The following is a 12,939-nucleotide window of genomic DNA, read 5'->3' on the forward strand; positions in this document are numbered from 1 at the left end:
GGTGGAGTAAAGAAACCGGTTTAAAGGGCCCTTTAAGTCGAAAGAAAGGGCTTCGTCGTGTGAACGTGTCCAGGCTTAATTCGACTTAACGCTGCTAAAGTCGACCTAAACACGTAGTGTAGATCAGGCCTAAGACATAAGGTGGCCATTCCACAGATCTATCTGCAGCAGAAACTTGCTCCCATGTGGCAATGTGAGAACACACTGTAGCTACAGATATCTGTAGGGACTCTAATAATAAGCTTGCAGCATGCCAGAATCTCACCTCCAAAATCAGGATGGGAGACAACCCAACCACAAAACCAGTCCTAGGTTTAAGGGGTTAAGAGTTGGGGCATCCTCTGTAAAATGTCCCCTTACCTGCTCTCCCAGTCACCCCCAAACGCCACTCTTTGTACACTGCAAATTAAGTTCCCATTAGCTGGTGATTTACAGACTCCTCGATGGAAAAGCAGACGCCTCAGCACTACAGGGCATGCTCCTTTTGTCTGGCCTGATTATTTACCTAGCTCCTGAATCTCCTGGAAGTCACTAAATGGCTCCCGATAAGAGAGATGGGCTGCATGGGGCTTTGTCAATAAGCTGCTCATCAGAACTTCCCAACAGCAGCAGCAGCAGGAGGAAACTTTACTGGCTGCATTTCCTGCCTTCCCAGGAACCTCAATTCCACACAGCATAGCATCTACGCTGTCTCACTCTGCCAGTGCATGCTCTTATCTCTATCACTAACCGTCCCTCATTAGAAAGCCCAGCTTCATTTTATAACCCCATAACGTTTCAAGCTATTGCCTCCCTTATTCCCCCCCCCTCCATTTTATAGGCCATTACACATTTGGGTCTTGACCGGGGACACCTAGGTGGACCGGCTGCGTACACAAAGTCACTACTTTTTCACAGCCATTATCAAAGTTCATTGGCTCTTGCGTTCCTTCTGTAGCCTCCATACAGACGGAGCACCTTGGGGTTTGGTTCCTTTTAACTGGATAGACACGCATACGGCTTGCACGCTAACCCCAGCATTTCCTACCTGTTTGCTAGCTGCTGCTCAAAGTCCCCGCACTGCCGAAGGAGTTCACCACAAGTAGCTATTATCCTGGGAGGGAACAGAACAAAACACACCACACTGTGAACCTGGGGTAGGCAGCACAAAGGTTCCCAGACTCTCCCTCACACCATCTAGTCTTAGTATGCAAGTCTCTGGGAATAAAGTTCATCACTGGGTGATTAGCGGGAGCTCTCCCCATGGTAAGAATCACTTTTTCAGCTTGGCAGTTAACTTGATGCTCATACCTTCACTCTCTCCTGTTGATGTCGCACTGTAGCCAGGTATGCACTATTCCCACCATGGCTAACACCAGCTCAGATCCAATGGTGGGAGCCCTAGTGGCTGCTGCTATATTAAGTGATGTGTCCTGCTCGGAGCAGAGTTAGTCAACACGGTGCTTAAAATGCCAACAGACACCTAACGCTCAATCTCCACTAACACTTCCACTAATTTAGATGCCATGTAGACCTAGCCCTATGAGAAACTGAACTAGCAGGGCCCATCAGAGCCACATTTGTCTGATATCAAACCAATTTTAAAGTAGATCGTATTAGATTATGGAGTGTCCCTTTCTTAAGCATTCAGATGGTTACGGCCTGAGAGACAAAGTCTCCAGGGTTCCAACTGCCTTGGCGTTTGTTAGGGTTTTCAGAAATTATCACTTCTCCATCCCACTAAGGAGATGTTTTTAAAAATTAAGAACAAAAATCCCTCTAGTTTTGCAGCCACTATCACCATAGAGTGTCCTGCCTTCCCTCCTCCCCAAGCAGCCTGGCTCTGAAGCAGCAGTCAAATTAGAGAAACTGTTTTCCACAGTAGCGACAACACTACCACGCAGGCTTGTTTGCAGGAGAAGATGTCAGAGAGCTTTCATTCAATTGTTGCCACAAAGAAATCCATTAGTTAATTTCAGCTCTACTCAAAACTGACAGAGTACGGGTGGGCGAAGAGACTCAGAATTAGCCAAAAAAAAAAAAAAAAAAAAAAAAAAATGGGAGTGGGGATTCTTCATACCTCCGAAAGGGAGTCTCAAGCAATAGAGAAAAAAGGAGTAAAATCCCCAGGCCGAAGACAATAACAATGACCTCCCCGCCTTCCATTTTCACCTAAAAACCAGCTCGCCCTCGGGACCAAATACCAGGCACCATTTCTCAAGAGCCCGGCTCACACGGTCACGTTACCGGATAGAGTTTTGGAATGCGGTCCAGTCCTCCTGGAAGAGGGAATCCGAGGGGATATCATCCAGTTTGCACTTCTTTCTTATGGACTGCAAAGTAGTAGTGAAGTCAGACACATACCTGTGTAAAGAGATGGAGCAGAGACAGACAATGGAATAAGACCTCAGACTACAGCAATGGCACTTGCTATGAGCAATTCGCTTTGTCTCAGGCAAAGAGCCAGAGGCACTTGAACAAGAAGAGGAGCACAAAGGAAGTATTCCTTGCTCCAGCCCAAGTCCCGACATTTGCAGGCTAGAGGTGGCCAGCAGTGGCAGGTCCAGGCCCAACCCGGAGGACAAGGGGGTAGGGTAGAGCACCAGTCAGAATAGCTGAAGTAGTAATTCTGCTTTGCATCTAAGTGACTGGAAGCCACGGTTATCAAGCTGGTATGAGCAGAGCACTTCCGGTGTCACAAGCATTACTGCTCTCTTCTAGAACAGATAAGCCAAAGTCAGAGGCTACTGCTGCTCGCAGATCTCTCGTTCCCTCATCAAAGAGCAGTGCTCTGCTTTCACCTACTCACAGAATAAGGCTCTCCCCACAGAACCAATAATGCACTGATGCCAAGGGCTTAGTTTATGCAAGGTTAGCAGCTGCCTTGGCCCAGGGAAAAAAGGATAAGTAGGGGAAATCAGTACTGGAATGCTCTCTTAAATGGGAGTATGTAATAGATTTAATAGGAAAAAATACATTGCCTCTAATTAGTGCCACTCATTCTACAGGGAAGTTATGCAGCAAATACTGTAAGTGGAAGGTCACTTGTGCACTTTAAAGTACACGTTTCCCCACTGAGGTTTATGTTCACCAGCCTACCATGCCTCTCTTCTATTAGGTCCTCTCAGAAGTGGTTCTTTCCCAGAAGTGCATTTAGGCACTTCATCAATGAAAATTCAGGCATACTGTGGCTATGAGGAGCTTTACCTCCAGTCACGTTAAACTTCCACTTTCCATGAAAAGCAACAAGTCGAGGGATCTTTATTGGCTGAGCTGAGTGGCAGATCACAAGGGAAGGGATTATGCTCAACACTAGCTGTGTCTATAGAAAAGTGACAATATCACAAACCACAAAGTCCTCAGGCTCCCCTTTGCATTCAGAGCCACCTGTTGAACACTCGCTCACTCGCCAGGGATAAGTGTATTAGAAAGACAGAAAATGCTTTACTTTTTGAAAAGAGCTTTCAGTGCCTTCAGCAGCCCACACACCCCCAGCCCATCGGTGAGTTTAACGCAGTTGTCGATGGCTCCAGAAGCCAGACTGAAGAGTTTGTTCACCGAGTGGCTCAGTTCCTGGACGCAGTCAATTACTTCCCAATGCTCCTGGAGAACAAAAAATACACTGGTTGATCCCAACCCTCCTTCAACAAGTGTCCCTGCAGTAACCACATTGTACCAGGTCATTCTGTAGCTAACACTGTAGTTGCTGTAACACCCAGATGGGGAAGGAGGAAGTTTAACCCAACAGGCAAACCTTCCCGTCAACATCTAATTGTCTCCTGGAGTGCACTGAGGGTTAACAGTCTCCTTTGTTTTCATCCTCCTACACCCTGACAGCACATAAAAGTCAGATTGCCCTCTCCTATTCTCATCACTGCCTCCAGACAAAACACACTGACCTAACCTTCCCATAGGACAGTGTTTCTCAACCTTTTTTTTTGCTGGCGACACCCTTTGGACTTAAAAAAAAAAAAAAAAAATGGTGAGCCCCCTCCTAAGCTGGAGTCTGAGCCCCGCCGCCCTGGACTGAAGCACGTAACTTAGCTTTGCAGGGCCCTCTGTGGCACAGGGCTCCCAGCAACTGCCCTGCTTGCCACCTCCTAACGTCGGCCCAGCACTTGCAACCCCCAGGTTGAGAAACACTGCTACAGGAGATTCCCTCTCCCACCCACTCAGTCTATGGTAAGAAAGCAACAGAGGAGGCAGGAATGCACATAGCTAGTCTATGTAACCATTTGTCATGGTTATGCCATCCTCCCTGCAGTGGTTTGGTATATCCACTTGCAGCATAAGAATTTGGGGCAGGGACTATCTTCTAGTTTGTACAGCGCCTAACACAATGCCCCACCTCCACTCATCCTGACTGAAGGTCACATATGCAAAAGGTTAAAAGACAAAAGGCAAACTCAGAGGTTTTCTTCCTTGCTTCTAATAGTCTGCTTAAGCGTCCAAGAAGTTGTCTGCTTATCTGCAAGGTTTCCCCTACACCAGATGCATGAAGCACCAGTTACTGGGGGATTGCCCAGGAGCAGACAAAGCTGCTGGAATTAATTTTATAACTTAGGTGAAAAAAGCAATATTTAATTAAAAGAAAGATATCAAAGGAAATTGCAAATGGAAAATGCTAGCCAAAATCTAGGGTCCAACCACTCTAACAAAGATCCTTTAAACTACTCATAAATATCAGCCTCCAATTACCTGCTGACTACTACTGTACAGATGGAGCAGAATACATTACATTACCAAGGGCACTGCACTGATCTGGATGAGGAGATTTTCTTCTTCCAGGTCTCCGTACCGCAGCTGGTAGGGCTTATACGGACCATACACTACTTCCACCAGTTCCATCACTTTTACCAGGTTATGCTCTTCTACAAGGAATCAGAAGTGAGTGTACAAAGAAATAAACGAACTGCTAAAAGGTGGCCTTAAAGCAGCATGTTAGGCTCTTTCAATGAGTTGTGCCTATTGACAGCTACGACCACATGCGCATATACCTTGGGACTTTGCCTAGCAGCTTTAAAGCTGAGCTGCAGACTTTTTAAACAAATGGGAATATCATCACGATCGGCTCCTTAAAACCCAGGTATTCTATTTCAACAAGCACAGCAGGAAATTATTAAGCCATATTCCTGACTGCTCAAGAACAATCTGGGGCCACAAGATTTCCAGCCAGCTATCACCCATCCCAGCCTGCACAATCAGAGATGAAGCAAGGAATCTGTCTGAACTGTGCCCGCCTACAGAGGGCATAGTCTCATTTTATGTCCCATCAAAGATTCTAAAAGGAAACTACACAGTCTTCATCCATACCTAAAATAAACGATGCCAACTCATTTCATGGAGACTACTACACAGCCACAGTCACTCCCGACCTGGTCTGAAAGTGAACCAGTTGACTCAATGCCCCACTGCCAATCTCCTTAGTCACCCAGCTCCCCCATTCCTGTGATGCTTCTGCTTGTGTGTGTCGCTTTTAGAGCATGCCACCTTGTTGCAGGGTAATATGCAAATAAAGAATGCAACTTTTACTCTCAACAGTTCAGTAACTGGTTTCCTAGTCTCTTATCTTACAGACTTAGGCTTCTTCTCTCCAAATCCCTTCTATAGAGTGTCTATGGTATTTGTTACCTACCCCAATTAAGCCAGACCAGTGTGTAGCAAGTGTTTGCTAAGAGTGCACAATGACTTCCAATGAAAAGTAGAAAACAAGCACAGAACAATAGCCACACTTCCTGGAATGGCACAGCAGTTAAATGTAATCTACTAAAACTGGGTTTAAATAACTGAGGAGTATGATGCAAAGCAAACACAGGCAGGAAATGCAGCGTTAAAGATAACCCATCAACCTTCACATGCGAATTTCCTGAACACTCTCTTTGAAGGGACACTGTGCCAAATTAAGATACACCTATAAACGTTCATAAATTAAAACTGTGCTGAGCCTATATAATCATATGGTCTCATTGCTGTTAACTCACCTTCCTTCCTCTCTTACCTTCAATGGTTTGCATCAACCACTCATGGATTTCTGTCTAAAATTAAACTGCAAATGCTTTAGGGCAGGGAGAGGGTCTTTACTTTGTTCTGAACAGCACACTTTTAGGCACTAAACAAAAGCACACGTCAGAAATAATAAAATTTGACCCAGCCGTTTAATTTGGTTAAAACATGGTTTTCATAAAACTTAAGACCAACAGAACAGTTTCCACCATTTTTTTAAATTCCAGTGAAAACCATTTTGGCAAACTTTCCCTTGCAGAGTCTGAGAAAACAAATGATCAGGAGAACTTGTTAAGAGAGGTGCGGTCTAAACCAAGAACTCCTGAGTTTTTATTGCCATGTGATCTCAGACAAGTCAAGTATCTTCTGACTCCATTTCTCCAGTTCACAGACAGGGATAAAACTGATCCGCCTTATAGGGATGTTGTAATTCACCCACACAAATGTTGTAAAAGGAAAGTGCTAAGTATTATTTACACCAGGTAGCAAGGCAGTATCAAAATAGCTCTGCGTCAGTAAACACAGCCAGGATGGTGTCAATATATTTGGGATAAGTTAAATATCTATTTCAGGACAAACATTGTGTAACCAGCAAACACTGCGGATGAAATCCAAATCCCTTACATGAAAAACAAAACACAGAACCCAAAGGCTGTACAGAGGGTGACACAAAAATACACCATAAAGTCTGGGAATATTTGAAATAACCGTCCCTACTTAAGCTAGACAGCATTGCTACTTCCAGGCCTCTTGCAAAGTGGGCTGTGGTGTCATGCAGCTCCAGCAGCTTATTTAGTTTGGTTTCCTGGCCGGCTCCCTCCATTGTGGTGCTGAGGCAGACTGGGATTGAAGGCACCAAGGCACCTAATGTTTGGATCAGCAGCACAGTCACAATTTCATGGGGGTTCTTAAAAACCTGCACGAACAAGAAAGCTGTTAGCATGAGCATGTTAGCAGAAGCAGCCCACTGCTTCTGTGTAAACTGAGCCCCAGAACAGGAGGAGCCCCACACTCCACCACTTTAGCAAGGACACCAGCACAACGACCTAGTCAACAGAAGCCATGCAGAAGCCCCCAGGAACAATTCACAGAGCAGAAGAGACTAAACTGCCCCAAAGATGAAATTTAAATTATGTTCATTAAGAGGCAATTGTGTGGCACATCAAGAACACTGCACTCCGGAAACTGCCAGATCATTGGATCCTCTCTGGGCATGTGCAATTCCAACTAACAGTAATGGGAGCGCATCTGGAAACTCACAAATGTTACCAGACTAAAAGCAGGGCCAGGTAAGATTTCTGGAACCTTGCTGATTCAGCATGCAGGAGAGGCTGACTAAATGGTATGAAAGCAGAGTTAATCATTGTCACTTAAAGAGCCCAGACAAGGAGAGCGCTTTATCTAAGGCAGCAGAGAATCTATGAGGTTGAGCAGAGGCTGGATCCAAAGGAGTACAGGCAAATAATGGGCAACAGAGTAGAGTAACAAGGTAGAGAGCATGCTGTGTCTTCAAACAGAATTTAAACAGGTACCTTTGAAAGGCATGAGGAAAGGGATAAAGAATCCCATGAATAAGCAGCTAGGTGACTGGTCAGGATGGACCGAGGAGAGAGTTGGGAAGCACTACATTCTAGCCCCAGCAAGAATGTAACCAGCTGGCAAATGTTATCCTTAGATCAGCATAAGGCTAGCTTCACATTCATATCCATCACCCTCATCTTTGTTTGCGGTAGCTTTTATCATCGCCACTTTTGACTGCCTGGTCAGCTATTCTCTCTAGGTATTTTATACAGCCCCCACCACTGCAGTACCAGAACATATACCCCCAGTATCCAACTTGCAGCAGTAAAACCATGATCAGCAAGTAGAACAGGAAAGAAAAAATGATTTTCCTAACATAGGCAGTGCAGGAGGACTAGGGAGAAAAGCCCTGGGTGACATGAGCTTTGGCCCACATGGCAAGGCCCCTCACAATACCCCGGTCCTAGAGCACATGCTAGTGAATAAGCCAGCATCTGAACTGTGATTCACAACTAATTGTTATGCAGGAAAAAATCCCAATACATTATTTCAAGGTAAGGCTGGGTATCCTTGCAGGAAAGGCCTCAGCCCATGTTACAGGCTTCATACTCATAAGATAACGATCTCCCTTACCCTTCACGGGTGAAAACGCTGACAGACTCAACAATGTCCAACACAATTTGTTAGGCTAAATGAAGAGAGGCTAACTCCTTTTGGGGTCAGGTGTAAGTATGGTAAGCTCTGCATTTACAAATTCAAATGCTTTTCTTGGTACTGCACAATCCTGAGGGGTTCCAGCAGGAGTTCCCCCAGAAGTCACACACAAACCACCACAAATCAGTCAAGCAATCCCTCCAGGGCCTCCTCTAGGTCAGGTGATATTGAAATTCAGGTATTTCAAATGTTTTGCAACAGAACAAAATGCAACACTGACCAATTAGCTTTCATGTAGGATACAGATGAAAGAGATAGAGCAGCTTTAACAGCAGCACTGCAGAGATACTGCCACTGGTCTTGAGTCAAACAGTTAATCTTTCTGTGGCAGCAGAGGAGCTAGCTCCTCAAAGCAAGCTCCAAGACTTTAGTGAAGAGGCACAAAATGAGTCTGTGAGCTGATCAGTTATTCTGAGCCTTATGGGAATTTGCAGTCTGCGTTCCCACGCATTGCACTGATGTGGTTAACTGATAGTAACAGTACCTGCATGACCCACTGGAGTTCTGAGTGCCATGTTCCAAGCAGAGTATCATACAGTTCAGTCAGCTGCCGATTTAAACTTAAGTCGCTTTGGCAAAGATCCTGCCAGACTGTCACCAGCTGCACCTGCAGGGGTAATAAAAGTCACTCACGCTACAGAACTGGGCCTTGTTAACTCAAACAGAGACATGTCCTAGGGAAACTGCTTTTCCTCAAAGGCAGCACCCCTCAGATTTGAACGCACCACCCTGCGATCATTCAGCACCCAAGAGGACTCAGACTTTAAAACGTGAAGCTAAAGGCTTCTTGGCTTATCCAAAGATTTAATTAACCTTGGTATTTTGCTCATAAATGAGACTGAAACCAATACCACCCCATAACAGTTGAAATATTTGGCAGGCCCCAGCCCTGAAGCTAATCCTCACAAGGCCCATTGATAATAGGGCTTTGGAGGATCAGGTTAAGGTCAATGAACCATCCAGAATTCCAATCCCATCTGAAGAGAGTTTCCATAATTCAGCAGCAGCAAATTACAATAAAGTTTATAACAACCAGAAATCATAAAAGAAGGAAAAAGCAACAACCAAACACCTTCTCAGGGCACAGAGGGATGCACAAGTACATTTTTCATTTGGCCTACTAGCTGCTGTAGGAAGGCACAAGAAGACTCCTTTGGAGAGTTATTCCCCAAACCCCCTTGTGTGGAGTAATCACAGCCAGGAAAAGATTCAGGTGGATGAAATGTGGAAGAGAACAGGCATCATCCTCAGTTTAAATTGGACAAGTGAGATGACCAGAGTGGCAGCCCCCCCTACAGGCTAAACCAAGGAACTACTCCACATTTCACTCCCCCAAATTAAAATGTGACCATGACAGAGACTAGATACCTTGTGACATTTGTAGTAATAAGCCAGGAGTTGGGGCATCCGATCAATTTCAGTGAAGACTTTCACAAACACTTTTGCCTGGTCTAAATACAACAACACAGAACATTAGTTAACAGGTCACCCTCCTAACTTGTGTGACAGCGGTACTGCCCTGAGCAAAACAAGTCTTCTGGACTAAGCAGGAAAATCCACCCTCTTCAGTTTGGAGAAGAGCCTGGATACAGTGTGTGGGATGTAGCACCACAATACGTGAAGAAAGTGACAAGGCCTCCCTGTGTTCCTTTCCCTTCACCTAGGGCAGCTGCCTCTGAATCCATAGCCACAGAAATTCCAGAGTGGGTAGAGTAAAGTGATGATGGAAGAGTTTTTAACTTCCCTTGGGAAAACATTTCTAACTCCAGACCCCCTGTAACAGTACTGAGTCCCAAAAAGTCTAGATGCTTTTTTCAGACAGAGCTAGTGCCCTCCAGACCAGAGCACGTGTCAGTAGAACTGAACTGCACTCCTCAGTTTTGCCTTCCTCACCCCCAGGTGCCAGGACCACAACTAGCTGTCTCTTCACCTTGACTAAATGACCCAGCTACCATTTACTCAAAGCCTGAAAGTCTCCCTGCTCCCTTTGCATTACTGGAACAGTGGGGACGGCTTTGTCTACAAAACACACTTGGGTTCAGAGATGTTAGTAATGACGTATTTAGGAACTTGTTTCTGGTTTGCTGGCAGGGCCCAGGTGGCTTCCTGTAAATCTGACACACAGCAAGTAACTAGGGTTGCTCTAGAGCAGTACAAAGGAGAGAACAGCACCTCCCCCCCGCCCCAAAGGACACATTTGTTGTCCTGTGTTCCTATCTACAGGGTCAGATCTAAGAAAGACCTCTTGAAGAACATGTGAAATACTATCAACAGAAAGGAAAAGTATGTTTGCCAGCTGCTCCGGAAGAAATATTAAAAGGGTAATAGACTCAGGGCTGCATTTATCTCAAAGTGAGCCAGAATCTCTTGAATAACTAAAGCCAAGCAATGGACCCATTTCCAATACAGAAGCGCCACCTGCTGTCAGTTTCCTACCACAGCTACATGGCATATCTAAAGAACTCATATGGGACACATTAATATCATGCAGCTTCTATGAGGCTCTCTCCTTGTAGGTGGGAGAAAACATTCTCAAACATCACTGTGTGTCCTGCATCTGCCTGCAAAAGGGCCATACTGCCCAAGAGCAGCAACAAGACAGACACATATACTGAGACAGATGGGTGCAAAACCTAAGGAAACAGAGCCAGTGTGATGGACTGGAAGACCAGAAAGAGAGAGTGACGGGAAATGGGAAGAGAAAAGCAAAGAAGAGAGGAGTAAAGGAGGAAGAGTGTGAAAAAGAACACAAGCACATAAACCCTTCATATTAACCTTTTCCTTCCTCCCTCTGCTTGTCTCACTCTGCATCTTGTCTTCAAGTAGAAAATAAGCTCATTGGGGCATGGACTGTCTCAGTCTGTGTTTGTGCAGCACAATAGCATGATCATTATGGAGGCCTCTAGGTCAGGGGTTCTCAAACTGGGGGTCAGGATCCCTCAGGGGGTCGCGAGGTTATTACATGGGGGGTCGTGAGCTGTCAGCCTCCACCCCAAACCCCGCTTTGCCGCCAGCATTTATAATGGTGTTAAATATATTTAAAAGTGTTTTTAATTTAGGGGGGGTGGGGGGGAGTGTCACACTCAGAGGCTTGCTATGTGAAAGGGGTCACCAGTACAAAAGTTTGAGAACCTCTGCTCTAGGTGCCACTGAAACACAAATAAGAAACTGACAGTGTAAGGGTGGGGAAAGGGAGCAAGGCCAGACCAAAAAACCCAAACCATTTTATAACTAACTTTCTCCCTTGTTTCAAATGCACCTTTTACAAGGCAATAAAGAGTCATAGCATTTCCCAATGAATTTATCCATTGATTACAATATCAAGCTACGCTACATACGCTCAGCAGCTCTTTGATATAGCAGCTACAGGGATCTTAAACACACTCAAGAAACATTTCCCAACCTGGATCGCATCCAGGGGTGGAAAGAAGGCTGCAGACTATGGGAGAATCCAACACGTACTGGGCTGCAGGCTGCTGTCCCATGCATCTCTTTTCGTTTGGTTCTACCAAGAAAGGGCACGTAACCCAGCCCCAAAGAGACCCAATGGATACACTCCCAACCCAGGCAGCATTTAGCTTTCTGAGCAAACCCCAAAACAAACAGAAACAGAAAGCAAAAAAGAAAAAAAAAAAACACAGACAGAAATGAAGAAAGGACAAATTGAATAGGAGATGGTGGGAGGTGTACAAGGCTTGGCAGAAGGAGCACCAAACAGCAGCTGGGGGGCTGGAAGCATGCTATTGAGAGCACCATGACTCACTCTCCTGATGAAGGCAACACCTACATATAAATACATCTACGCTGAAGACAAGGGAAACAGAGCTGTACTGACCTACAGACTGAGCGTTGAAAGTGGCCACAATCTGGGGGCTGGCCATGGCCTCGAGCCGGTTCTTCAGAGCCTCTAGGTGCACGCATTTCTCAGAGTAGTCCGGAGTGTCCACAAGCATCGCCAGGCTGTTCTGCATGCCTGTTAGCTTGGCAGAGATCACAGACACATCCTGCCACCAAAGGAAGTTAGGGGGTTGTTAACACAATATCAAAAATGCCAAGTCCTAAGTTCCACAGTGACATCTGGGAAGCAGAGGCATATTTCCATTTGAAAGGTGACCTGAAAGGACTTTGTTTTTAAATTTGGTTTCTTTATGATTGACAATTTTCATGCCTTTGTCTTTTTCAGGCAGGTACCTACTTGTGTTTTAAAAGTTTCCTCAATATCTGCACTCAGTGTGCTCCACTTGTCTGCTTCCTGGAGGGACTCAGCAGCCAGCTGCATTCTGGATTTCACTCGATCGAGCTCTACCAGGACCTGAAACAGAGATGGAACTGCTGCCCATCAGAATTGGGGACAAATGTGGAAGCTGCTTGATTTGGTGGGGAGTAAGGTGGGGTGGGGGGGAGAAGATTATTTCTGTTATATTTGGGTTTAAGAAACTGGGTGATGGCAATTTCAGGAGGAAGTTGGCTAAAATCAATTGTAGGGATTTACACAGAAGTGGATCATCTCTCCAAGGAGCTGACGATATTAAAATCAATTTTAAAATTGAACCAGCTGATGAGCATCATCAGTAGAGATTTGAGAACATAATGAGGAACGTTGCTTTTATTCAGGGTCTACACCCAACTCTAAACAATAATATGGATATGTGATCCAAGGGGAAGGGGGCTGGGCTCTGTTGGCAGCTAAAACTGCAGAAACAACTTGCCAAACAGTTCACC

The 12,939-nt window shown here is 45.4% G+C and overlaps 1 protein-coding gene across 1 annotated transcript in view; it reads right to left on the reverse strand.

The window, feature by feature from the left end:
- The window catches only part of COG7 (component of oligomeric golgi complex 7), a 33,192-nt gene that overhangs the window by 16,965 nt on the left and 3,288 nt on the right, over window positions 1-12,939 (reverse strand). The window contains exons 3-11 of the mRNA XM_065411944.1: window positions 12,413-12,529; window positions 12,053-12,221; window positions 9,586-9,668; window positions 8,702-8,824; window positions 6,700-6,898; window positions 4,723-4,850; window positions 3,428-3,582; window positions 2,227-2,343; window positions 1,028-1,093 (exon numbers count right to left, since the gene is read on the reverse strand). Coding sequence (XP_065268016.1) covers window positions 1,028-1,093; window positions 2,227-2,343; window positions 3,428-3,582; window positions 4,723-4,850; window positions 6,700-6,898; window positions 8,702-8,824; window positions 9,586-9,668; window positions 12,053-12,221; window positions 12,413-12,529 — 1,157 coding nt within the window. The remainder of the gene's footprint in view (window positions 1-1,027; window positions 1,094-2,226; window positions 2,344-3,427; window positions 3,583-4,722; window positions 4,851-6,699; window positions 6,899-8,701; window positions 8,825-9,585; window positions 9,669-12,052; window positions 12,222-12,412; window positions 12,530-12,939) is intronic.

The sequence above is a fragment of the Emys orbicularis genome, chromosome 10, assembly GCF_028017835.1.
Source record: "Emys orbicularis isolate rEmyOrb1 chromosome 10, rEmyOrb1.hap1, whole genome shotgun sequence".
Taxonomy (NCBI): domain Eukaryota; kingdom Metazoa; phylum Chordata; order Testudines; family Emydidae; genus Emys; species Emys orbicularis.